Source organism: Anomalospiza imberbis, chromosome 7, assembly GCF_031753505.1.
Source record: "Anomalospiza imberbis isolate Cuckoo-Finch-1a 21T00152 chromosome 7, ASM3175350v1, whole genome shotgun sequence".
NCBI classification, from domain to species: Eukaryota; Metazoa; Chordata; class Aves; order Passeriformes; family Viduidae; genus Anomalospiza; species Anomalospiza imberbis.
Genome location: NC_089687.1, coordinates 7,741,364 through 7,768,335, shown reverse-complemented (window position 1 = coordinate 7,768,335; position 26,972 = coordinate 7,741,364). Strand labels below are relative to the sequence as shown.

The 26,972-nt window shown below is 41.9% G+C and overlaps 1 protein-coding gene and 1 long non-coding RNA gene across 2 annotated transcripts in view; both read right to left on the bottom strand.

Moving 5' to 3' along the window:
- Positions 1 to 18,462, bottom strand: part of DPP10 (dipeptidyl peptidase like 10) — a 444,603-nt gene extending 426,141 nt beyond the window's left edge. Inside the window, exon 1 of the mRNA XM_068195261.1 lies at positions 18,314 to 18,462. Within this exon, the coding sequence (XP_068051362.1) occupies positions 18,314 to 18,373 (60 nt within the window). The 5' untranslated portion in view covers positions 18,374 to 18,462. The remainder of the gene's footprint in view (positions 1 to 18,313) is intronic.
- On the bottom strand, positions 16,775 to 17,954 carry LOC137476862 (uncharacterized). The gene is made up of 2 exons (XR_011000672.1): positions 17,532 to 17,954; positions 16,775 to 17,024 (listed from the first exon to the last, which is right to left on the bottom strand). It is a non-coding gene; the product is annotated as an uncharacterized lncRNA (long non-coding RNA).
- Positions 18,463 to 26,972: the final 8,510 nt, after the last annotated feature.

Here is a 26,972-nt window from a genome sequence, read left to right as displayed (position 1 = left end):
ATGCTTGTCAGTCTATCCTGAGCTTGTGTCTCCTTACAGGCTAGGAGACAATACCAAACCTTTCAGCTGAATCATATAAAGTCTTTTAGATTCAAGTCAAATTCTGTTGTATTTAATTTCCATTTACAAGGCTGTATATTCTTTGCCAAAATATTCTACATTTGTTAGTTGATTTTTTTTTTTTACCAAGAATTGCTTAAATCATTCTTAAATGTGATCTGGAACTGCTCTGAAATAATAAGATTTTAAAAGTCTTCACTTGGTTACCATAATCAGCCGTTACTGATCATCAACTTTACTCCACAATCTGAATCTTTATCTCATTATCAGCATGGGAAATTTGACCTCAGTTCAACTCAAAAATCTTGCAGAAGGATATGGTTGTGCAAAGCATAAGTACTTCTACTCAAAGGTCCACTTCTACTTTCGGGGAAAAAAATTAAACTTCCACTTCTAAAAGTAAGATTAAGTGCAAAACATACAAGTGCTCAAAATATTTTTCACTGAAGTCTATCTAAAACTTTTACATACTCCATTTAAATATCTTTGAATCTAGACAGGTTGAAAAATGCTACTTATTTTTTGGACCTTCAGGGCCCTCAGATGAGCCAAAACAGCAATTTTTTCATTCAGATATTCCTTGGAATAACACACATGGTAGAACCCAGAGGAATAGTACTCACTCACATACAATGCCTGCATATTTGTCTTAATTTTTTATGGTTTTTTGGCACATGCCCTGTCAGGAGAAGGCAGCCAGGCCACACGCTGACTCTCTGACTGTTTCAAGCATTAGCTATGCTGTTTCATTCCACAGGCAATAACCCTGCTTCTGAAAAGATTTCCATCCACAGAGAGGATGGTCTTGCCATAAAATGCTACAGCTCCTGCTAGAAAATGTAGAGAGGCATATCAATTAAGTATTTTTATCTTGTTCGTTTATAGGGAATCTTACATTGTAATATCTGGGTAAAAAATTGTTGAAAAGAAGGAGAAAGGGGAGGAGGGAGGGAGGGACGAAGGAGGGAAGGAGAGAAGGGAGGGAGGGAAAGGAGGGAGGGAGGAAAAGGAGGAAGGAAGGAAGGAAGGAAGGAAGGAAGGAAGGAAGGAAGGAAGGAAGGAAGGAAGGAAGGAAGGAAGGAAGGAAGGAAGGAAGGAAGGAAGGAAGGAAGGAAGGAAGGAAGGAAGGAAGGAAGGAAGGAAGGAAGGAAGGAAGGAAGGAAGGAAGGAAGGAAGGAAGGAAGGAAGGAAGGAAGGAAGGAAGGAAGGAAGGAAGGAAGGAAGGAAGGAAGGAAGGAAGGAAGGAAGGAAGGAAGGAAGGAAGGAAGGAAGGAAGGAAGGAAGGAAGGAAGGAAGGAAGGAAGGAAGGAAGGAAGGAAGGAAGGAAGGAAGGAAGGAAGGAAGGAAGGAAGGAAGGAAGGAAGGAAGGAAGGAAGGAAGGAAGGAAGGAAGGAAGGAAGGAAGGAAGGAAGGAAGGAAGGAAGGAAGGAAGGAAGGAAGGAAGGAAGGAAGGAAGGAAGGAAGGAAGGAAGGAAGGAAGGAAGGAAGGAAGGAAGGAAGGAAGGAAGGAAGGAAGGAAGGAAGGAAGGAAGGAAGGAAGGAAGGAAGGAAGGAAGGAAGGAAGGAAGGAAGGAAGGAAGGAAGGAAGGAAGGAAGGAAGGAAGGAAGGAAGGAAGGAAGGAAGGAAGGAAGGAAGGAAGTTAGTTTTCATTTCTGAATATTTTTTACTTAGAAACAACATAAAGCCAACACAAGGAAGACAGCTCTACATCACTTTGATATGACCTCTATTTTTCAAGATCATTTAGCCTTCTGAAAGGCTGTATCTAGAATTTGCATTGCAGAAAATGTAAGTAACTCAAAACATCAAGGAAACATCTTTTCTGTCTCAAAGAAACATCTGATGAAGCAACTTTAGTTTACTCATGAACTGGCAAACCTAATTAGAGGATTGAGGATGTTATAGTGATGGATTTGGACACTAATACATATCTGAGAAAGAGGCTGGCTTCAAAGTAAACAGAGAAGCTTCTGTTCATAAATATTTAACTGAAGCATTGATACAAAAATGAGAAAATCTCCTTCATTCTATTCCTTAAGGAATTTCTTTGAAAGAAAACTACTCAGTGAAACTAGCAACTTCTAATTCTCACAGATATAGGGGAACTTAATATAAGCATTTGTTTTAAAAAAGCTTCTACAAATTTCCAGTTTAGCAGCATGATGTCATGACATTTGAGTCATGGAATCCCAGAGTGGTTTGGCTTGGAAGGGCCCCTGTAGATATTTCAGTCCAAGTCCCCTGCAATGGTCAGGACACCAGCTTGCTCAAAGGTGTCCAGTCCTTCCCAGAGCTTGTGCTACACCTTCAGCTCTGCCCCATGGTTATGCCAGACTTCAAGGTGTCCTTTTCCAGCTGTGTAAGAATTGTCCTTAGAAGGCAGGAGTGCATGGAAGGATTCGGCTTTGTCACTCCCTGCTCACACAAACGCCACTTTTATAATTTCAGCTGCAGGTGCAAGTGATAAGTGACCCTTACACTGCTCTCAAAAGACCTGTCTCAGGTCTCTTCCAGCCCTAGATCTCCCAGGGACACCTCAGCCAGAGGGCGAGTAAATCTCATCAGCTGCTCTTTAAGGGGCTGGAGGCCCTGATGGCTCATGGCAATTACCCCTTCTCCTCAGGCACCAGCCTGTCCCTCTGGCTGACAGACCTTGCTGCCCCACCAGCACATCTCCAAAAACAAAATCTTCTCTCTTCCCTTTCCTGTGCTGCCTTGTGCTGGTCCTCCATTTTCACAGCCACACTTAATTACAGAAAGAGTGCCTGATCTTCTTTGAACCAACAAAACCTTAATCAAAATGACTGTTGCAGTATTGTATGTCTGTTAGGTCACTAATTACTAAAATGTTATTGGAGCAGAAACCTAAAGTGAATCTCACAGCAATTAAATAACATTTAGAAGCTGGCATTAAGTTCACATAATTATTGGCAGGCTACTAATCTTACCTATCCAAGAGCCACCTACTGAAATGGGATTAAGGAGAAGAAGATTAGTGGGAGTTCCTATCATCACTAAATCACAAAGTCACCTGCACTTTGCATGTATTTAAAGTGCTTGAACATTCAAAGCTTCTTCCAGCCATGTCAGAGAAGCCATCTAAGCTTGCTCTCCTCGTAGTCATTACCAGCACAATCATATGATTTCAAAACAGTTCTGAAATCAAGTAACAGAGGTACAAGACCGTGGTCAGCTAGTGATCCTATTTCAGCAGCTGAAAGAGTCATCAGGTGGGACAGTGGAACTCTCTGTATGTTCTCACTCAGATCTGACTAACTGAGTCCACCAGGGTATAAAGACGTCTCTGTGCAGGCACTGTGAGGCTGCTGCACCATGGAAAGAGCACCTGCACTGCAGCCCTGCTACTGAAACCTGAGAAAAATCCAGCCATGCTTTAACTTCCCTTGAAAACATAAACTGCTTCTGAGCATGTGCATAGCAAAACTGTTATTGCTCCAGTTATTGGTAGTTATTTATCAATTACACTCAGGATCTGCAGCAGATTTCAACAATTACTTTGGTTTTACTCTTTGATTCCATCCACACTTCATCAGCACGCTGCTACAGCATGCATTATACATGATGTGTATTCCTCCAGCACATTCAGTGTTCTATGTGGAAATGATGTATCCAAGAAGCCCTAGAGGCTGCCTCAAAAAGTTGTACAATCAAGATCCTCATAAGATCATTTGATGCATGCTGATGGCACTCAACACCACCAGCTTTTGTCTCATCAGCCAACTTGGATCATATCTTGCCTTCAAGAAAGAAGGGCAAAAATCTTTGTAACTCACCACTAACTATAAAGCTACATTATTAAGAAACATAACTCAAACTCCTTCAGCAGAGCCAGGCAGATTTCCCAGCTCTGTGGCATTTGTCACTGAACGACAAGCAAATCAATCAAATGTGGTTGGACAGGGAAGATCTTCATTTTGTGTCCCTCCTCTGTTCTTCTCACACCCATGAAGATCACAACTACACCAGTTCATTATTTTGACAATGCAAAGATAATTAAATATTCTCCATAGTAATATTCTTTATTTATAGAATATGTTTTCTCCAAATTTTAGACCCTTCTATCTCTTTAACAACTGTGAATACAAATACCTCCAGGCTGAAAGAAAAAAAAAAAAAAACACACAAAAAACCCAAAAATCCAAATACAACAGCACCTTTATTTTGCACCTTGTCCAAGAGCCTACAGATGAACTATACAGAAATCAAGAGTCAGCTACCCAAAGAGTCTGTCCTCTTAAAAATCAAGAGAACTTCTGCCACTTTGTCTTTAAAAGGAATAAGACTGGTTCTTTTCCTCTTGAATATTGTATTTCAGCTGGGAATTGAAAAGAGATAGGAACCCTTCTAACTCCAAGCCCTCAGCAGCCTGTGCAAGATATTTAAGTTTTCTTTGTCTCAATGTCCATCATAGAAGGGAATTAATAGTGCTCAATTGTTCATCATGTTGGCATGAGGCAAGAACATGACCATTTCTTGATGTTTTTTGAAAATGTAAATTGGCACCTATGAAGACTCCTAAGTACCACAGACCTGACTCAGAAAAATACATGCAAAAAAAGAAGAAATTTTGATTAAATAATGACTGTGGTATTAGATCCGTTATTAAAAAGATAAAACCCATCTATTATCTAGCTTTTGTAGCCAAGGATATTCTCCATAAATCATAATGAATAAAGTAGTCACATAAAATAATACTGAATGCAGAAGGGTTATCAGGGTCATTTTAGTATTACCTCCTTCTATCTTCATTATCTTAGAAACTTGTCATCATCTCTTTTTTTTTTGTCATTTTGAGAAAACACTGAGAATCAGATATTAAGTATTTTCAAGTAAGCTCCCCTTACTGAAAACAGTTGCAATATTTTATCTTTTTCTCCCCTTTTCCTCTGAAAGATTCATCAGCTCAACTTATTACCACTACCTTTTTATCTACATGAGAGGTGTCCACAGGCAGTAGGATGAAAAATACAATATAAGGCGAAAATGTTACCACAGAGCAATGTATGCACAAAACACAATTTTTTCCAGCTCTTCCAGGCTGCCTCCTGTTAGATGGGAGGGGATAATATTGACAACTCTGCTGTTATTCATAGCACTTTTAATTTTCTCCTTTTTTACAGAATCATGGAATAATTTGAGTTGTTAGGGACCTTTGAAGTTTATGTAGTCCAACCACCCTGCAGTAAGAAGGGATGTCTTCAACCAGAGCAGGGTGTTCAGGACCCCATCCCATCTGACATCCAATGTTTCCAGGGATGGACCTTCTACCACCTCTCTGAGCAGCCTGTTCCAATGCTTTACCACTGTCATTGTAAAATACATCCTTATATCTAGTTTAAATCTACCCTCTTTAAATTTTAATTACCCCTTTCCTTATCCCAACATGCCCAGCTAAAAAGTCTGACCCCATCTTTCTCCTAAGATGAGAAAGTGTTGCCCCTTAAGTGTTGCAAGGCTGCTCCAAGGGCCCCTGGACACTTTCACAACACCTTGGCTCCAGCTTGAAAACTCCCAGCCACGTCTGCTGCTGATGGCATCTGGCCACTGGCTGGCAGACAAGAACTTTGATGCTTCCATAAATACTTTTGGCATAAAATCACATATTTGGCATCTTCGGCTTTAGGGGTAGAAGATGATCAATTCCATAATTTCTTGGAAAATAAAAGTATCAAAGATAATGAGAAAAAAAAAAAAGCTGTTTGTGTGGTATTCAGTGAATTGATGCTCTGCAGAACTGAGTTCACTAATAAAACAAATATCTTGGGAGTAATTTCTTATCCATTAAGATGGCTTATAATTGATTAATGATGTCTTCAGTCTCAACATTTTCCTTTCACTGAACATTTTCATATTACAATGCCCAGAAATATTTCTGTAAGTATTTAATGGCAGAAATAGATTTGGTCCATCTTATATCAACTCTCATCTGCTATGCTTTACTCTGTGTCAGAGGGAATAGTCATTACTGTTCAAGGATATCATCTGTATTAGACAGACAGCCAAGAGAACCTACAGCTTATATCAAAAAACTGCCCTCCAGCCTCTACATATTTACAATTTGCATTTATCTTTTTAAGCTTTCAATAAGCAACTTCTCTGAGATATTTCCTCTAAGATGTTTTATTGTTTGTTTACAGTAATTTAGCTACTTTATCAAACACTTAGATGATATATTTACTCAGCTACTTCATCTGGAACATGCTTCCTTTTATGTCTCATGATCTGCATTGCACTTTTTACAGCAGAACTGTAGCTATTCAATAATTTAAACTTTGACATTATGAGAGTTTGTCAAACATTCATAGTACTAATCTGGAGAGCTCTTACATTATCACATACTACTATATATAGCCTATACCTGTAGGTATTCCACATTTAATTTAAGAAGTTAAACTATAAATGCTGATTGTGTAAGTGTGCATGATCAATCACACAAGTCATCATCCAAAGCAGTTATTAAATAGAAATGAAAATTTGTGTTAAATTGTAATGTTAGTAGTTTCATTCCTATGCTCTAAATGCAGAAATCATTAAAGGCTGATCTTTGGGCTTTCAGATACTTTACTGTCTGCTTTCTCTGCAGTAACAACACAGAAGAAATACTGGAAAGTAATGAGCACATTGCATCCCTCCTCAAAAATAATTGACCTTAGCAAGAAGGCGGTTTGAGAATTGTTAGTGTTTTAAAAAATACCGAACCATAAAAAATAAAATTCTTCCCAAAATCCACTGTATCAGTTGTGGGCACTTTTCCAAAATCTTGCAGTGCACTTTTTCTGCAGTGTGTGCAGTGTTCATCAAATGAGAGTACACACTATTTTTTGATTACAGTTTAAAAATGAAACATAAAAATCTTGAGTATCAGTTATTATTTCCTTTTCATTCAAACTCAGTCTTTTTCCGTTCCATTGCATCTAACCCATGCTAGCTTTATTTTGTAAGGCTAGAGTACTCAGAGGGTGACAGACACAGAAAATACATGCTTATACATCTTTCTCAACATGAGAAATAAGTTCTTCAAAATCCTGCAACAATGATTCTTTTTCTTTATCAAAATTTGTTTCTAAATGGTTTAGATCTGCAACTATAACAATATGTTTCAGGAGGAAAGGGGATAGACAGGTTGAAACTTTAAAGCTTTTTCAAATATTTCATGTAAAAATGCAAACCAGTTTAATTACAGAAACCTTCTTAGGTATAGTGACCCAAATTCTCTGTTGGCCCATCTCTCTTGCAGCATCAGGCAAGTTACTTCAGCAAGTAATTTTATGCACAACATTCATTCTGAACACTGCCTGGGACTATTAATGCATTTATTTTATGCTGCTCAATCCAAATTCAAAAATGACAGAGCCGTGCTGGGAACACAAAGCCTGGTAGGGAATGAGCCTCTCACTTCATGTGTCTGGAGCTCAATCCAAATATAACTTGCTTGTCTCAGGATTGCTACAGTGAACCTGTGGCATTTCAAGCCAATATGACAAGAAACAAAAATCACAAAATTCTGACACAATGTAATTTTAGTTATAACTCATGAAATAAATCTCTTTCCCAGTATAACCAGCAACTCAATGACTTGGTATTTAAAAACTGGATCTGGAAAAGCACAGCTGCCCACCAATAACCAAGGGGGGAATGGCCATTTAAAATTCTTTTTCTTCATACTTTAAAGAGTCCTCAATTTTGAACACTGCTTAGTATTATAATTCTGATGATGCCAGAAAATTTCTTTGAATCTATAAACTATCTGTAAAGATATCTCAAAAAATTTCTTCACATGGCATCAGCATTTTAATGGGTTTCACCAGTAAAGGTGACCTCTCTTGGGATGCAATTAATGTACCAGGGACTTCTAAATCACTGAGGGGAAATACACATCCAGAGAGTTTGGGAAATGTTTAGAGACACAAATACTATGAAAATAGAAAACCACCAATCTTTGCTTAATTATTTTATGGATTTGTTCGCTGAGCGTTTGTTTGTCCACTGCAAATATTTGCATAATCAAGTTTCAGAAACATTAATGTTCCCAGAAAACATATTACAGCTGTTGAATTATAAAACTGAGATTTTTTCAGACTCCAGACTAAATCTATACAAAAAATATGTGCTCTGGATGGCAGATGAGGTTTTACTGTAGGTAAATGTAAGGAATTCACAATTAAAATTCATCACTAGGAAAGAGAGCCATGGGTAGTATATATTGGGTCTTTAAACAGACAAATCCGTGGTTGTATTGACTCCCAGCAGCCAGATAATATTGTGTGAAAAAAATTAATTGAAAAGGTTTCTAGTATGAACACAGTCGTGTCACCTCAGAAAGCAAAAATCATCCCAAACCATAGAAAAGCTCACATGAGCAAGGTGTGTATGATATGCCATCCTGAGGTGGCACCAGGTGTCTCCTGAGGCCACCAGAGTGGCTCTGAGGGATTAACTTTTCTCCCCCTTCTTTTCCTTCAGTCTTTTTCTGCCATATTCTTCTTGTCTCCTTTCGCCCCAGAATTACTGCTGGCCCAGGCATGGCTGAACAGAGCGACACAGGGACTGAGGCAGAGCCAGCTCCCTCCAGGCTGCCCAGTGACCGGCACTGTCTCTTTTTCTGCCACAGTGGTTCACTTGCTCGTGATTCTCCAGGAAAACAACCCACGAGGACTCACACCCAGAAGAAAACAGAAAGCCCCAAAGGAAAAGTGAGTGAGAGGCCCCAGCTCCCCCCACCGCAGTGCTGAGGTCACCCCGACCTTTGGGGCAGCTGGGTCAGCCTGCTAAGCCATGGAAAGAAAGCTTCCTTCCATCTCCTAAGAGAAACTGTTACCCGTAAAAGCCAGCTTCAGTTCCCTGGAAAAGCCCAGCAGAAACAGTTGCCGAACCTCTGCCTGGATGAACAGTTACCACCAGAGGAAACAGAACTCATGAGTCTACCCCAAGCTCCAATTTTCCAGTTTTCAGCTCCAGCAATAAAACATTGTGCCCTGTACAAAAAAAAAATAAATAAATAAAACTACCTAAGAAATTATTAATATGTGTATAAATTACAGCAATAAAATCTTTAGTCAGTCATTCCAGCACTGCTAGAATGGTTTTTTGGGTTTGGATTAGCAGGAGAGTTGGGGAAAGGATCCTTACGAGCAGCAGAAACTAATACATCCCACAAGAAAATGCAGAAGCACAGCAATTTCCTTCCAGCCTCTCAGAGAAGCAAGGTTAGGACAGAGATTGAATAAACACACTATTGTGCTGCTCAGTGCCACACACACACACTGGATTTGCTTGTACAGGTAAAATGTGAGTGATGGGAAAGCTCAGAAGCTTTGAGGGGTTGATTCCTTTCAGTGTTCAGGAGCTGTGCTGATAATCTCAGAACATGTTCAAACTTATTTATACTGACAACGGGAAAACAGGTTAAGAGCAAAGCAAAAAGTCTCCTCCCTTCCCTAGATTTATCCAAAAAGCCAAAGTAAGCCCGAAGCCTTCCTGGTGTGCAGTGGGACCAGGCTCAGTGCAGGTTTTAGGATGTCAGGCTGTGAGTGCTCACACACAGCCCATGGAGGCACCCATGTGTGCCAATGCTCCTGCAGTGCCCACAGGGACATGGCAAAGGCAGAGCCACTGCAGCCAGAAAGCCATTCCAGAAACTGCCCGAGCCCCAGGAGGCAGCAGGGATGGATGGGCCATCGGGGACTGGCACCACATTTTGTGCCTTCTCCCCTCCTCTAACCAGTAAGAAGAAATGCAGGAAAACAGAGGCAGTTTTTTTTGACTCTGTTATCAGGCACAAGGAATTATAAAAGCTATTTTTTAACATGATGGTCATGTCTGCAGGTCATCTCTGCAGCAAATATGAGCAGCAACGTTTGTGGCATTAATCCCATACTGGCAGACTGATGCAGCTTTCAAGCTGAGTAAGGGTTTAATGCTCTGAAGGGAAGGGGAAAAAAGATTTCTTTTAGATAAATTGCTTAATTGGGAAGTCAGGAACTCTCCTGCCTAAGCAATTGATTTTACGAAAGAAAAAAAAAGTTTATTTAAAAATGTAAGCCTGCTATTCATCTGTAATACTGAGGGAAAAACTAAGCCAAGGGATAGACTCTTGCTTTTACACTCCTGAAACCACATGTTTAAAAACATAAATAAGGCTAATAAACGAGAATTTAAACAAATACTCTTGATTCCTTGACTGTTTTAGTGAGGAACAAATATAGAGACACCGTTCCAGATCTCTGACAGATCGTTTACCCAGGCAGCAGGGGCTGAGGAAATGGGGTCCCCAGAGGCACACTCAGCCCTCACCACTGGCATCAAGAAATCAGCTCCCCTTAAGCTAATGGACTTTGGTGCATTGACTTGCACAGTGCTGCAGAGCTCAGGGAAAAGCTCCAGCACCATCCCCTGCCCTGGAGAAACTCCTCCACGTGCAGGAGCCAGAACAGAGCATTTACAGCCACCAGTGTGACCACCAGGCACAAACATCTGCCCCAGCTTTCCCCCTCCCTCCCCCCGTGAAAAACCTTCAGCAGGTCTCAGTTTTGTCATAACTGAAAATGTTTGCATCTCACCTTTCCAGGGGTGTGAAACTCTCTCCCTACTGCACCTACAGAGGTTCCTCTCCAAGGAACAGCCACAGGACACGCTGCCAGCCAGGGACTTCCCTGGGCAAAGCACCACTGGTGAAAAGGCCAGTTGGGATGGGATCAGGCACGGTGCTCTCCCAGCAGCAGGAGGAACTTTTACTACCTTAAAGAACAGCCACCTTTGAAGACAAAGTTCGTATTTTTAATTATATAAACGTAAAAGCAAGTTTGATATTGAGCAATAGCATGCTGTGACTTTCTCAAGCTGCAGGAACATAAAACCTAAGTGCTACCCTTTAATTATAAGAGCATCAATTTTTCTATGCTTAGCAACTTGCTGCACAACTGCACACTCTTTTTACACAAATAGTTTTAATTCTGATTTCACCACCATTGTGGTAACATGAAAATTCTTAGAAATCCTCATGCAGAAATATCCCTGAATGACTATACCTGACATCCGTTACTTGCAGAAGTAGCTCAGGTTGTACAAGAAGCAATAGGTTTATTACTGGTAATGAAATATTCATTTTTTATGAGCTACATCAATTAAAACATTATTAAATAAGCTTAAAACAACTTTTTTTTTTTAATAATTTAACACATGTGTACTGTTAATGTCTCCCACAGTGCTAAACCGTTATTGCACAGGTAGCCAAGTTTGGACAAAGATTACCAAAATACTATCACTGTATGCTCCCCAAACCTTTTATTAAAGGGGAAACATTTGTATAATTATTATCATAAATTTCCCAACAAACTCATGGGTTTGGCTTTTTTTTTTGTTACTTTTCTATGTTACTACACAAAACAGTGGACTTAATTATAACAAACCCTGTGTATGTTTTTCTTTTTCCCTATATTGCCTAACTCTTCCAAATATACACATCTATCTATGGGTTTTTTTTCCCCAGCATGAAGCCTGTAGACACTGTGCTCCCTTGCTTCTGGGGGTTTCACAGTGAGATAACTTTGCAAACCTCATCTCTGTCACTTCTCCAAAAAAGTACATTATCTCTGTCTCTTGGTTTGTCTTTAGGGCTGTGACTTTCTGCAACAATTTCTGTGTGACAGGTCAGATCTAGCAATGTAATCTAATCCAACAGCCAATATCCCAAGTAAGGTCTCCTTAGCTGAAGCTAGAATACAATACCCCATTCTGATCCCCCTTGACTTGCCAGCTGCCATTAGCAGCCAGCCGCACTCAGGTTCCGTCTCCCTGAAACTCCCTTGTCTCTGCCTCCTCCTGCCAAGCTGCTGCCACTGCCTCAAGGTGTCCTTCAGATATCATCTCTACTTCCTTCTCAACTTTCTGCAGAACTTCCCCAGGGCTCGCCTTCCCCATCCTTTTCCCTTGGTAAGGTCACACACAAGCTCAAACAGCCATCTCCTTCTCTCCAGTTCCACTCGCTCCCTTTTTTAAACTCTAACCTTGGATTATTTTTCTGATGTATCCTCAGGGAAGAGGTCAGCAGCTCAAGGCAAGCATCAGTATCACTAAGCTTTAAACATCTTTGGACATTATCCTGCTTCCCTGGAGGCCCCAGCATCCTCCCTGCCTCTGGCACTCCTGATGTGGGGATGAGACCCACAGCACACACCCACCACCCGGCTTGGGCACTGGAGCTGCCTTTGCCATCAGCACTGAGAAATTAGCATTTTGAAGCATAATTCACTCAAACTATTTCACCAGTTAAATTTAAAATGAAATAAATCACACCCTCATCTGCAGCAGTTGCATTAGCTTCACCGCTCAGGACTGTGGAGAGTCTTTAATTAAGTTGATGACTCTCATTCTAGGTGTTCCTTCCCTCAGGTCCCTTGGGTTGGTGTATATAGCTGTAAATCACTCTTGGTTCCATTCATAGTGTAACAAACCTGCCTGTCTCATTCTCTCTCTTTGAAACAAAAAGCCCCAGTGCATTCTGCCACATCAGGTGCTTCATTTTTAAGAGTCACAGAAGCGAATTTTGCTTTGCTTCTGGCACATGCTGCCAGTAACATTGGGTGTTGTCAGCACGTGAGAAGTTAAAGTCACTGATCCAAAAATCTGTCAAATGTTTAACACAGCACACTCACAAACCTGGATGGTGCATAATTTAACATTTATAATTCAATTTGAGGACCTTAGGTAAAAATCTTTAAACAGGAAAGGTCCTAAGCAAATCCCAAAGCAATGCTGAGGTGTTAGACTGCATGCCCATTCTACTATGCTAAGTTTAAGAATTAAATATTGAACAAAATAAGCACAAAATTTTCTTAAGACATGTTTAGTAATACAGTTTTGGATTAAAGAATGAGAAAGATTAAATTCCTCATGATGTGGCATCCATTCAGGAAAGTGTTATGTAACACTCACATACCTATAACTTAAGTGGCTTCAAAGAGAACCAAACTTAATGCCCTATTCCTTAAAGTAATGATGGGAAAAACTTTATATGATTACAATGCAGAAAAGTACTAACACATTATTAATTATAATTTACCACCATGTTCATGTATCTTTGTGTTTATTAGTTTTAAAGTGACTGCCTTCTAAATCCCTATGGTCAGCATTACACTGAAAGCCATGAATTGTCTACGTATTAAAATACATAAGGGGGGGCTTGGCTATATATTATATATATATCAAACCTATACCACAGAACCGGCATATAAAAGTGCTTGCACTTTTTGCTAATTTCTTTTAAGTTTTATGAAAAGGGCAGGGAGCAAAGAGTGGGAAGTTTTGAAAACATACTGACAATTTGTAGGCAAGGAAGTGGCAACAAACATTCCCCACCAGCAAGGTCACAGCAGGCAATGGGACTGAGCTTCCCTGCAAGGAGAGACCCCCACTATTTCCATCTTGCTGTGGGGTGCTGGGCAACTGGACACACTGGGCCTGAGCACCAGACCTATGGAGACACTCTGCTGCTCCTTAAGGCATCAGCTGGGGATTTGATAGTAACTCTTTCCCTTTTTCTCACCTCTTTAGCTTTTATCTAGTACTGGGTAACTAATCTTGATGTTACCTTTGACATGGAGCAATTCTTTATTCATAGACTGGAAGGGGAAAATACAAGCATTTCAAATGGGTTTTTTTCCTCTTTCCTGCCCCTTCTTATGACAAATGACTGACTGTTCTTAATAGGAAAAGGCTCCAGTTATTCTCTGGTAATAAAGATGTTGGCAAGGAGACTGAAAAAATACAGAAAGGTAATACATGGAAATGGGAAGATTTAAAAGCTGTGATTTGTTCTTCAAATTTCCACCTAGAGATCTCCAGCTTGTCCCCACACATATGTGTCATCATGCACGTAGTTTTGGTCTACAAAATAGAAATTAATCACACCAGCAATTCCACTCAACAAAAATGCATTCAGGCAACAACACTTAAGGTATTTCTATCATTCTCCAAGCCAGTCTCTTTGATGAGTGCTATAACATATAATTTTTGTAGTCCCCTAAGAGGTCACCATACACCATACACCTCCAGACAGAGCCTCAAGAACAGAATAAATACGGGAGCGTTGTAAATTTGCTCAGTGCTTTGGAAAATAGAAATATTTACTTTGTTCTAAGCATGCATTTTGAGCTGGCCACATCCTGAAGGCGACAGTGAGCTGTGTCCCCATGGCCAGGCTGTCTCCTGCCAGCACCACACTGCACTTCCCTGGAGCTGTGGCTCCTCACACAGCCAGGCCAACATGTTGATACATGGCACATCACTGCTCAAATTCCATACTGCCTTATACAAAACACCATTCAATTTAAATGTACCCCTTATTTGGGGTTTATTTTTTGCATTATTATGCTGCCATAGACTTTGTTCCTACCAATGACACAGCCCTGTATCACTTGTGCCCTTTGCTGTGTATCCTGGCTAGTTCATAATTGAACACTCACTGAGATTATCTCTTAGTGACTTGCTTTTGATGTAATGGACTTCAGAAATGCTGCTCTCATTTTAAGGGATTTATTTCCTAAGCAGCTGGTAGATTGCAGAGATTCTCCTAACTCCACAAGGCCTGGTGAGTGCACATCCTGTGGGCATTCAAAGATCCAGCCACCTGAAGTTTCAACCCAAAAAGTGGGACCAAGCAGCCCTTATGACCAGGAATAGCTACAGATGAATCTCTCTCTCTTTCTGTTGGAGGAGATGCATTTGCAGTTTACAGGAGTGGGCAGATGTTTCCTGCTAAGGCACAGGTTTGGTTTTAAAAAAATTAGTTGCTCTAAACACATAGAAGTCCAAAGGGAACACTACAAAACCCCTTAAAGCCTCCGCTCCTCAACCTAATTGTAAATAAGAAAACTATTAGTACACCGCTACTCATCAATTAGCAGGTGCTAAAACACTACTACAATAAACCTGAAATGTAAAAATTGCTGATACAGTCCCTGGACACTAATGAAACTTGCTGCAGAATTTTTGCTAAGGACATATCTGCACTTTCCTTTTATAGTTTACAATCTAAGAGCTAATGAATAAATAAAAGTGAAAGGAAGGCAGGAAAGAAAGAAGAGTAAAAGGTTATAACATACATATTATACTACACAGTAATTATGTGCTTCTGAAATGCCAATTAGTAACTATTTCCATGATCCAGCTTGCAGTCACATCAATATGAGGTTGATAACAGCGGAGAGTCATGATCTGGTAAAGAATATTTTATTATTAAAGAATGTATAAAGCCACAGAAATATTAGCTTAACTCCACTTCTTTTTTTTTTTTTTTTAATAAGAGGAAATTGTAATCACGACTGTGTTAAGAGCAAGACTTAAACTTTTCCATTCCACAGTCCCTAGTAAATTTCACACAAATGTTAGGTTTGTTTTCCTAGCTAGCCAGGATAATTATTATTTTCTATTTTCTGGTTGTGGAGTTTTTTTTCTTTCTTTCCTCTGAGCAAGGCAAGCAATGTTTTAACAGAATTTTTCTCTGTCAGAGGAAAGAGAATGTTGAAAAATTATTTGTCTATCAGCACAACATGGAAGTGCACAAAACTCAGTGATTCTCCTGAAAGAGCTAATTTGCTTGCTGTGTTGACAAGATGAGCCAAAACTGTGAAGAATAAAACCAATTTCATAGCCATGGAGGGGGGATCCTGGAGTCAAGCATGTAACAATACAGAAATTAGGAAGGTATTTGGCATACCCAGCTAGACCCTAAGAGTTTTTGTTACATATCTCAGAGTGAAAGATCATTGCTCATAGCAGTGTCAGCAAGGTGGTGCTTGCAATCATCTCAAAACAAGCTATAAAAAGTCTTAGACGTAAAAGGCTTTTCTAGGAGACTTCACATTTTATCCAAGGGTTTGATATCTTTAAGCTTTTTTCCATGCTCGATACTCATTTTCCTCTGTGAGTTTGTTTCTCTGTCACCAAACTGTGGATGCAGTGCACTCAGTTCATGGACACAAAAGGTTGTACCCATCCCTCAACAAAGAAGGATGTGAAAAAGAGCCAGGGGTGTCCCTCCATCCCAGCACCAGCCCTCCTGCAGCCCCAGGGTGATCCAGAGAGGGAACTGGCATGGATGAAGTTTGCAGGATTCCATTTACTGGACAAGTGGATCATTCTGCTTCTTGTTCCGTGAATCCAGAAGTTTATGTTGTGTTACAAAGCAGAGAGCTGCTGATCCGAAAAACACTGAGAAGTAACATTAAATTGATATTAACACACAGGAGCTGAGATGCCCCAGCTTTGTGTGTTGAGGAGAAACATAAGAGGAATAAAATACGAGGTTTTAGATATCTCATTCCAATAGGTGTGAAGTTCTCCTGTAACCTTTTTTCTTGACTCTTCATAACTGCTAAAACTAACATTGTTTCTTGGGAAGTCATGCTTAAAATGAAATTTATATTTGTCTGGTCACTAATGAAGTATTTTTGAAGTAATTTCCAATACAAGGTCCTCATTACCATAGGGAAGTTACTGCTCCTCTACAGTTGTAAATACTTTCTCATGAAGTATCCATTGGCTCAGCACTGAAGCACTTAGAACTATTTATAAAGCACATTTTACACCTGACACATAAAATTAAGAGTAGAAAAATGAGACAGTTTTCTAATGGTATCAGTATTACTGTGTTGGTTATAAAATGGACTCATGTCTAGAAGGCTCTGATTCATGTTCTCTCTTTTTGAAGACTATTGACTCCTCTGGCTCTTTTTCTTTTTTCTTTTTTTTTTTTTTTTTTTTTTTAATGGCATATTGATATTGGTGGTTGTTGTTGCTTTGGCTTAGAAGTCCAGTCAAATGAACTTAATAAATGTTTCTGGCAGTGAAAAATTAGCATTGGCTGTTCCAAACATAACAAGGGAACATTTCCCAGAGCAAATACCACACTGCTCTCTATTCTCTAGTACTTTCAGAGATAGACCTAGAGAGGATGAAACAGTTTTAAGCAATTTGAGATTATATTTGCTGACTCTGAAGTAGGCCAGGGCAATTGTAATTCATCATTTCCCGTGACCTTGCCCATTTAGGCAGAAACGAAGAGGCTGTCCTGTGGTGTGATGGACACAGTTACACCTTACATAACTGATCATTAGAGCCACAGGTAACCCCCCTCCCCATCGCTGAGCCTGCAGACATTCTGCATTACTGATCATACACTGCACAGCCTAATGCAGCCTATATAAAAATGACAGTGCTAATCGAAGATTTATACCTTTAATCCCCTCCTGCCTCAGCTCTAAGTCATGATTTTTATTCCCAGCACTAACGGGATAAAGCCCAACTGAGAAGTTCCTACCATGATGTGAAGTTCAGCTGCTCCTTCTGAGAAGACAAACAAACCCCAGACCCCTCAGCTTTGCAACACAAGGAGTGAAGCCCCAGCAGGTTTCCTCACCCCACACAAACCCCAGCACAGCCTGGCACCCACAGAAAGGCACTGAAGTGAACTCTTCAGGCTTTCACATCATTGTATGAAACAAAATAGCTGGTGTAAAATTTCTAGATGTTGCTTTTTCAGGACTAAGAGTCACTAATCAAATATTGTCACTGACTGCATTTTTATTTTATTTCGGGAAGAAAACAAAAACAAAAACAACTTATTTCTGCAGAGGTACTTCCTACTGAATACCAATCTGGTTAGGGATTTCATTCTATCACTCTAGAGTGCAGTAACTCGGCTAGAAAGTAGTTTTCAATCAATGCAAAGCGGGATGGTGTCAGAGGCTGGGCAAGAAGGCAGTCGAGGACAGAGCCCGCTATTCCCTCGGCTCTTCCCCCAGCAGGATCACCCCCACTGCCCGGCCAAAGCACCCACCCAACTCTCCCGCACGCGAGGACACCGCCAGCAGCAGCAAGCCCGTCCCGTCCGGTCCCGGCTCGTTCCGAGCACACACCACCAGAATCACGACCCACAAGTCGCTTTCACACCGCCCCCGGGGGCAGAGCCTCTGCCGCGCCGGCACTGCGGAGCAGCGCTCCGGGAAGGGAGGCACCGGCAGCTCCGTGCCGAGCGCCGCCGGCTCGGGGAACTTTGGGCAGGGCTCGCTCGGAAGGTGCCGCTGCCCGGGACGCGCCGCGGCGGGCGGGACCCGCGGCCGGAGCTGTCCCTCGCCTCTCCCCGAGCTCCGCCGAACTTCCCCGCGCCCGCCCGGCCCGGCGGCAGCGAGAGGGCGCGGGGCGGCCGGGGAGCCCCGCTGCCGCCCGCCCTACCTTAACGCCCCGGGACGAGTGGCAATGGACGTGGTGGGACACGGTCGCCGTCTGGTTCATGTTGCCGGCGGCGCCGGGCGGGCACGGGGCGCCCGCGGGTCCCTCCCGGCGCCTCCGAGCGGCCGGGGGGCTCCGGCTGCGGCTCCGGCTGCGCGGCTCCGCACCCCGGGCGCCGCGGCAGCTCCGCCCGGCGGGGCCGGGCCCGCTCCGCCCCGCCCCGCCCGCCGGACCGGCTCCGGACCGGGACCCGCCCGGGACCCGGCGGAGCCGCGGCTGGAGCCCAGCCGGCCGCGCCGCCCTCGCCCCCGGGGCTGGGGAGATGAACGAGGTTAGACCCGCTCTGTGAAAGCGGGGCCCCCCGTCGCTCCCAGCCGAGATGAGTAAGACTGCAGCAGAAAGTTTATGCTGGCTGCTCTTTCCTCCGTGCTCCGCGGGGTTTTTTCCTTTCTACCTTCCCCGTTCCCTCCTGCCACCTCTTCCCTCCGTTCCAAACGCCGCCAGCCCACTGCGGTACTGGGATACGGGCGTGCTTATGTAACACAGGTACGAGGCACAGGCACCAGCCTCCCGGCCCCACGCGGGCTTCCGAAATCACCGCGCTTCCTTAAGTGCCGCAACAGCTCCAGGCTTCCCCGTGGAGCAGAAGAAATGCTTCTCTAATTAGACTTTCTCCCAGATAACTTTCCGGGCGGGGTTGGTTGTGGTACAAGCTAAGAATCCATACCCTCCAGACTCCTGAGCAGACCCTGCCAGAAACACACACATTCTCCCTCTGCAAGTCCCACCCAGAGCTGGTGCCAAAGCCAGGATTCGGGGATGGAAGTTGGTAAGCTCTGTGAGCAGATTGTGACACCACAGGCTGATAATGAACAAGCAATATTGTGTATATGCATAACATCCTTTAATGACTTTTACTTTAGAGCAACCTCCCAGTAAAAACAAGACGCAGTGTGCGCACACCGAGGCATTCCTGGGGTGTCTCTGAGGGGTGCACGATACTGCAGCCAGGGCAGGTAATGTTGGTTCAAGAGGAAGCAAAGAATGAGGGCAGACTACGGCCAGAAGCCATGGCAAAAGTCTCCTAAAGAAACTGCTGATTTGGAACCTCTCACTGCATGAGACTCCAGCTTCAGGCATCTCTGAAGCATCTGTTCTTTCAAAAGGAGGCTGTTGAGCAGTATCTGCTACCATATCAAAAGTTATATTCCCAGTGCAGGAAGTTATTGCTCAAAAATAAAATGAGTTTTAAAATTCAGGTCCTGGGTTGAGCTTGTTTTATGGTTCTGTCTCATTTTCCTCCCCTCCTGCTACTCCTTTTTTTTTTTTTTAAGTAAGCTGAAGAAAATGTACAAAGCATGTACCCAAAAAGTAGTGATGCAACAAAACAAAAGTTTTGCTAAAGACTTCAGGCTGTGCTTTGCTACTTGAAGGTCCATCCCACTCTGCAAAGGAGGAGACTGAGAGCTTGCTGTGGTCACAGCCCAACACATCCTCACAGAGCCTAGAGGGACCCTCATCCATGCTTGTAAATCTCATCACGACTTCAGACATCTGCCAGAGCTCTTTTCAATGGGGTTAATTTTCAGAAGATTTTAATTTCCTGGAAGAAAATCTGCTTTAAATCATCTCCACACCCAATATTCCAAAGTCAAAATTCATTTTGCACACCTTAACTTGGAGACAAAGACAGGTGCTGCAGGAGATGGAGCTGGTGAGGAAAAGACTGATCTGCTCAGTCTGCAGAAAGCAGCCCTGGGTACAAACAACCCCTCCAGAGAGGGGAGAACAATCAGTGTTTCCTCCAGTGATACTGAGAAAAATGTCATTGCCAAAGGAAGTCACATGCAAAGCAAAGGCACAGCAAGAGGGTCCCTCCTGGCCCAGACCTGATCATCTCTGGGCACCACAAGTGAGGCATCTGGGCTGGCTTCTAGCCTGCAGGACTGCTCACATTAGCCTCCTTCACCTTAGCAGATTTATTGGATTTTGAGCAATAAAAACCACATTTAGAAAGCATATCAGGGGCTCAGCAGTGCTCTTTCACCTCTCTCTATCATATACGGACAGGAATGAAACTTAATGGATATAGATGAGGAAAAAAACCCTCACATAAAAATGAGACATGATTCAGCTCAAAGGTGAGTGTTTAGGCAGAGGGAATGAGTACATGGCTGTTTGGGTAAAGGGCTAACAGGGTAACTTTCACCAAACTCTGCCCAAACATTTGTCCTAAAAAGAAAATGATAACTTCAAGTTATTGTCACCAGGAGCTCCAGCAAGCAGAGATAGCCTGGAAGACTCAAAGACATTCTTCTTCATCTTGAAATATACTCATGTTTAACTGTCTCACATGGGAACTGCTTTAAAACAAAAGAATGAACTCATGACAATTTTAGTTGGACTAAATATCTGTGGGTTTTTTTAAGCTCCTATGAGAACTTTGTGTAAAGTTTTCATGCTTGATTTTATGCTTCACAGTGGCTGACCCTCCATGCAAAACCCAGCTTAAGCTAATAGAGAAATCTCTTCCTTATAATAACAAAGAAAAGGCAACTTGGGTTAAAAAGTTACCAAAGACAGAGATAAGATCAATAATTTGCTGACATTGTTTTTAAATGAACTTCTACAAATTTTGAGATATCTATTCCTAGAGAGTACTCTTTGCAGATTAACCTCCTGCTCTCACAAGGTGGGACCTAATTAGAGGATGAACCTAACAAGGGCTGGAGCTGTAAAATCTCTATAAGTGTGTGGTTTGTCATTATAAAATATCCCAGAAACAAGGCAGATCAATAGAGGGGGATTCCACAAAATGCCTGCTGAAATCCTCCTGAGCACCACTCTGCTGCTTGCTTCTTCAGTAATGTCATTCCCTGCCATCCCTCCTGTTCCCTGATGTGGCTGTTAATCCTTCATAGGTGTAATCTTCTTTGGGAACTGGCTGCTTAGCAAAATGCAGTTCACCCTGGGTGCTGACTGCTAATGCAGGCATCCACGTTAGTCCTGCAAGGAGGTTCTCAAATGATTCAGTGCCTTTAGGGTGCAATTAAATAACTGAGTGATTACCAAAATATGCTGGAGAATATTAAAGCTGGGAGCAGATGCAATAGAGCAGGTGGCACTTCCCCATGTTGGAGTAGCCCCTCAGTGCACTGAACAACCTCCTTCCTGAAATATTTAAAATGAGTAAGAAATCAACATGATCACCCAGGAAAATTGATCAAGCTATCCAGAAAGTTTGAGAGAAAAGAAAATCCCTGCTTGTAACAGAAAACTCTGCCTGTCCCACTGTCCAAGTGCAGCAAGTGGCTGTGGGCAGCAGGACTGCTGCTGGAGGCAGCATTTCCCAGAGGCTCCTGATCACTATTCAAGTCCTGCAGTAACCTGCTCTTAGAAACTCCCAATACAGTTCCCCAGCCACACATTTTCCTGCCTCTTATTTTCTAAGCCTTATGTTCTTAAAAAAATCCCCACAACCCTTTCTCTTTTTTTTTGTCACATTACATGAATTGCATAATCACCATCCTGAAAAACAAAAAATTAATGCATATATTGGAAATTATAGATACCTCATGGCAACATGTTTTTCTATAGCTGTAGAAAAATATTTACTCTCTTTTCTGTTTTATGCAAGTACATAAAATTTAGTCTTACTGCTGCTCCACATACCAAGGGCCTAATTCTGTGCTCGCACATGTTGGCAGCTATTGACACGACTGAACTCAATTTCTAATTCACACCAGTTCATAATCAGATTACAGACTTCCCTGTTTATGGATGAAGAAGTTTTAATACCACAAGGGAGGCTGACTTGGGATCATTGTGAGGCTGCCAGCTCCCTCAGAATAATTACCCAGCAGGAGCCATGCTGTGTGTCAGTGCCGGGCTTGTGTGAAACAGAACAGGGCAGAGCCTGCCTGCACTCAGCTTCCCAAATATCCTCTACCCCAAGCAGCTCTCAAGGGAAAGGCCAGCAGCTATCATACACTGCTGCTCATGGCCAGCAAGCTCACACACAGCTCAAGGTATCCCAGGAAAAGCTGCTGCAGGAGGACAGCCCTGTGGCCATGCACACACACACGTGTTCACACGTGCACAATCCCACGTGCCCTGCAGCCTTCAATCTAGCTGCAGCTGTTGGAGGGAATGTGAAGGAAAATTCCCTGAAGTAAAGCACAACTTCAGGCAGACTCAATGAATCAGTGGGATGCCAGCTTTCAGCCTGGCTGCAGTGCCAGGAGCTGTTGCTGCTGTGTTAACCCACAATGTTTGGTTGCTGCATGAAGGGACACCTCTCCCACAAGCACCGTGTTATCCCTGCCAGGTGTTATTTTGACTGTATGTATGCCCACTCCTTTCAGCACTCCAGAATTCCCCCACAGCTGTCTTGAGGTTTTGCAGGATGATTTCTAACCAGCTCAACATGGTTCAGTAATTGAAATTTTGAACAAAGCCAAGGAGAATCCACTCCATTGCTGAAAGACATGCTCAAAACTTATAACAACCAGTCCAATATATGGAACTGATGAAGAAGCAAATATAGATGTTCCTCATTTATACTAGCTAATATCCACTGAAGTATAAGGGTACATTAGTTATGATTACTTTCTGTATTTATTCACTACATTTATTTCAATAGAAAATATTAAGTATTTGCAACTCCTTTTAGAAACAAAAGGTGTACTAAAAAGTTCTGGTACACAAAGGAATCATTGGTGCACAATGATTCCTTCACTTAATTTTCTATGAAGGTGAATGATATTGAATTATAGTTAAAAGATAAAAAAAAAAAAAAACTTCCCTGTTACAATAATAATGAATTTTCTTTCTAGATTTTGCCTAAAAACAGGAGACATCATGAAAATAGATCCAGTAATGTCTACATATCATTGATTCAGTGCAGGGAGTATGTTGTGAGAAGAGGTGGAAAAAACAGCCTGCATACAACTGCCTAGCTACCAGAAAAGAGAAGCAAGTGGTTTTTGAGATATAAAACTGCAAGCAGAAGCAAGAGAAAATGGTCTGTGCCTGAATGAACTGAATGTGTCACCCACAAAACCTGCACAGACAGGAGCTTTATGAGCAGCACTTTTCAGGGCATCTCTTCGCAGGTCTCTGTGCACTGCTGAATTAATTCTGATGAGCCACAGGCAGTGCCACAAGCAAAGAGTATCTTCTTCAGGATCCCTCCAGTCTGTCCTGTGTGTGCCTGTTACCAGACTCAAACAGACAAGAAGAAAAGAGAAACCTTGAGTCCTTTTCATTTTCAAGTGAGGCTTCAGAGGAATAGCCAATACTATCCAAGAAAACAAAATTAAGAAAAAAAAACAACATACATTGCCACCAAGCTATATTAATTTTCTTTATCACACTGTATATTGGCAGATACACATACAGGGGAGGAAGTTCAGGAAAAAAGAAAAATCCTTTTTCTTTGGTCTCACATGAATCCCATAGTAGACCCCCGGAGCACTCTGCTCCATCTCACTGCATTCATTTAGCTTTCTATTTGCACAAGCTATTGCAGTATAAAAAGAAGAAAGTGAACCTGACCTATCTGAGAAGTAGATTTAATTTCATGCATAACTATTACTCACACTTCTAACAGGATTCAATATTTCTACCATGCAAGAACTACAGGATGAGTAATGCTTTTGCACGTGTGAGGACTCACAGGAGCAGAGCCACCCATCTCCCTATCCATGGGTGTCACATTCAGGAACTGCCACAGAGTACTGGAGACATGCCAAAAAGTAACGTCAAATTTCTGCACAGGTTTGTGCTCCTTTACACCTTAAAATCTTGCTTGCCATGGGAAACTCTGAACATCATGCAGAGCATCACAGCCCTGTCCAGTGCTGGTTCTCCAGGGATCCTCTTGCTCACTGAAGACAGGCCTGGGCAGTGGATTTCTGGGTTGACACCATAGCCAAAAGCCAGTCCAGAGGGGAGCTACAGAAGGTTCAAATTAGCAAACAAGCTTGAATGAAATGTCAAGCAGGAGTAAGAGTATTTTGTCTAAGCAGGATCATTTCCCTTATTTTCAATATATATAATAAATCATCCAGAGGCAAGCCCCCTTTTTAAATGTTAGACACCAGGTAGTAGTTAAACTTTTGAAACAGTACAAGAATTCCTAAACTGATATCAGCCCAGCATTCCAAGTATTTATGTACCTAATAGGTAGCCCAAAAACACGTCAAGATTTTGCCAAATTTACTATGGCAGAACTTTATGTGTGATCAAATTCTTTGTCCTCTCAACATGGATAAGTTACCCCATGGCTCCTTCTGCTTCTGGGATATTTGCACTATATAGGTATCTCATGAAAGCAAATTTAATGGTGAGCCATTATTTTGGGATGACAAATTTTGCCCTGAACTGTTTGTATGTAGAGGTATCATCCTGAAATCAGCTCCCAGTAAAGCCAGAATGAAAAATTAAAAAAAAAAAAAATTTACATTATTTAGAGGGTTTGAAGTTTAAATTAATAGTTTTTAGCTATGGAGACTGAAGTGGGGAAGTAGAAGATTTTTCTGGGTTAATACAAGCCTAAGCAAAATTTCAGAGGCATACTATCACTAAGAGAAAAAAAATGAGAAGACTAAAACTTAAATCATAATTATTTCCATATTGCTTCAGTGGTACCGAATAACAGATAAAAAGTCTCCCTTCCTTTACTCTGTGTAAATCTCATAGCACATAACATGATAATTTTTTTTCACAAATGAAAGATAATCTACCATCAAATGAGTACTTCTCCTGGAACTCTGCAGAGCAGTTTGCTCAAGGAACAAGGAGAAATTGCCATCAGAAATGAAAGGATGATTTCTCAACCTCTGAAGACAACCCACAGTCTCTTTTCCCTACAAGACATGTATTCCTATCTCCCCACATAAAAAATATTTTTACAAGACTCTCAGGGCACTGAGGAAGTCCCTAACTCATTGCCACATGTATAAAAACACAGATGAGTGGTTAATATTCTGGTCTATTCTTTTCTCACAGAATTCATCAGTTTGGCTTAGTCTGTGTCCATGTGTTATGAGTACCTCTGAGGCAGGGTAACAGATCAGCCTTTTCTCTTACCTGAAAACACTTTAAGGCATCAGGCCCAGGCCATCAGGGAAGCATTAGCAGGTCCAGGCAAAGATCCATCATAACATTTTCCTTTGTTGAGGCAAACCCCATCATTTTAATCAGTCAGGGTGAAAGATGGGATGGCCAACATCCATGTCAGAGGGACTGCAGCTCGGATTTCCAAGATGCCTGTTAGGAGATCACTGCTTTGTTTCCCCACCTCTGGGGCAGGAGGGAGCATCCTGAGAGCAGCAGAGGCTCAGGCAAACTGCCAGGGTTGTTCTAGCAGTGCTGGTTGCTGCAAGTGAACCCACCTGGTGAAATATGGGTTCTGCTTCATCTCAAATTGTTGCTCCAGGAAATTAAAATGCAAGATGGTAAAAGGAAAATGTTGGTGAGAAAGAAAATTTAAATTAAAACGGGAGAAGATAAACCACAGGAATTTGAAAAAAGAAACTCATCCACAGCACCAGTAATGAATGAGAAACTCAACCTCACATTTTAGGTATAATCCCTACCAACAGGCTATGAAGACAACAAGAGGGGCTGCAGCCCAGGACCAGACTTGACCGTGCCCTTGACTGCTATTGCTCACATCTATAAATGTTGTTTTTAACAAGTTTCTGGAAGACAATTATTTTTCTCCATGTGTAAAATTTCCCAGTCTCTTCAGATTTGTGATGCCTTTTCAGTAAGAAAGCATTTGAAATTCCCCTCATCTCTGTTTTTCTGTTCAGTCAGAAGTGTGTCAGTCACAAGCCCACACTGCTCAGCCACCATGATTGCTGCTGCACTTCAGCTGACAAGCTGTGAAAGTTTTGGCTGCCCAAAAATCACTGGGAACATATTTACTTCCTTTTGTTAGAAGGATGTTTGCCTTCTACTGGCACGCACCATTGTACCTTCGCACACATACATCAGGGGTTTTTAGTGACATCAAGGATCACATCCAACCAGTTAGAAAATACTACCTTGTTAATGAGACACAATGTTACTGCCAGCTGCTCGTTCCAATATCCTGTAAACATGCATAGAAATAATTTCCTTGTGCTGAACATCCTTTTTATATTCTGCTTATAAAAAAAGTAGAACATGATGTGGGGGAAAACAGTGTGGATCCCACTCCTGTACTTTGCAACAAACCAAGAACTGTTTCAGTGTAAATTCCAGTCAATGTCACAAGGCTCAAACTAAGATATGAGATCAGAAGTTTTTCCTCTTTCTTTTGGGCTGGGAACCTTTTAGTAAGTCCCAGAGAGCTGCTGAAGAATTGTGGGACTCACAATGTTAAGAAGAATTTGTTGGGAATAACCAAGTCTCATATGCAGTTACATATTCTCTAGCAATTGTGCGATCTTCTAACAACTAAATCCAGAAATTATATTATCCTGCTCTCAGGAAAATACCACAATTTATGCTTACTGGGATGCTGAAGGCCTCAAATTCAGGGTGACAGCTACAGTACCTGTAGGAAAACACTGTTCATTGCATTTACTCACAACCTCTGAGGCAAATGTAACACAGCCATCCAGCATACACAGTAAAAGGATGCCGGCTCCAAACACATAATCCAGCCATT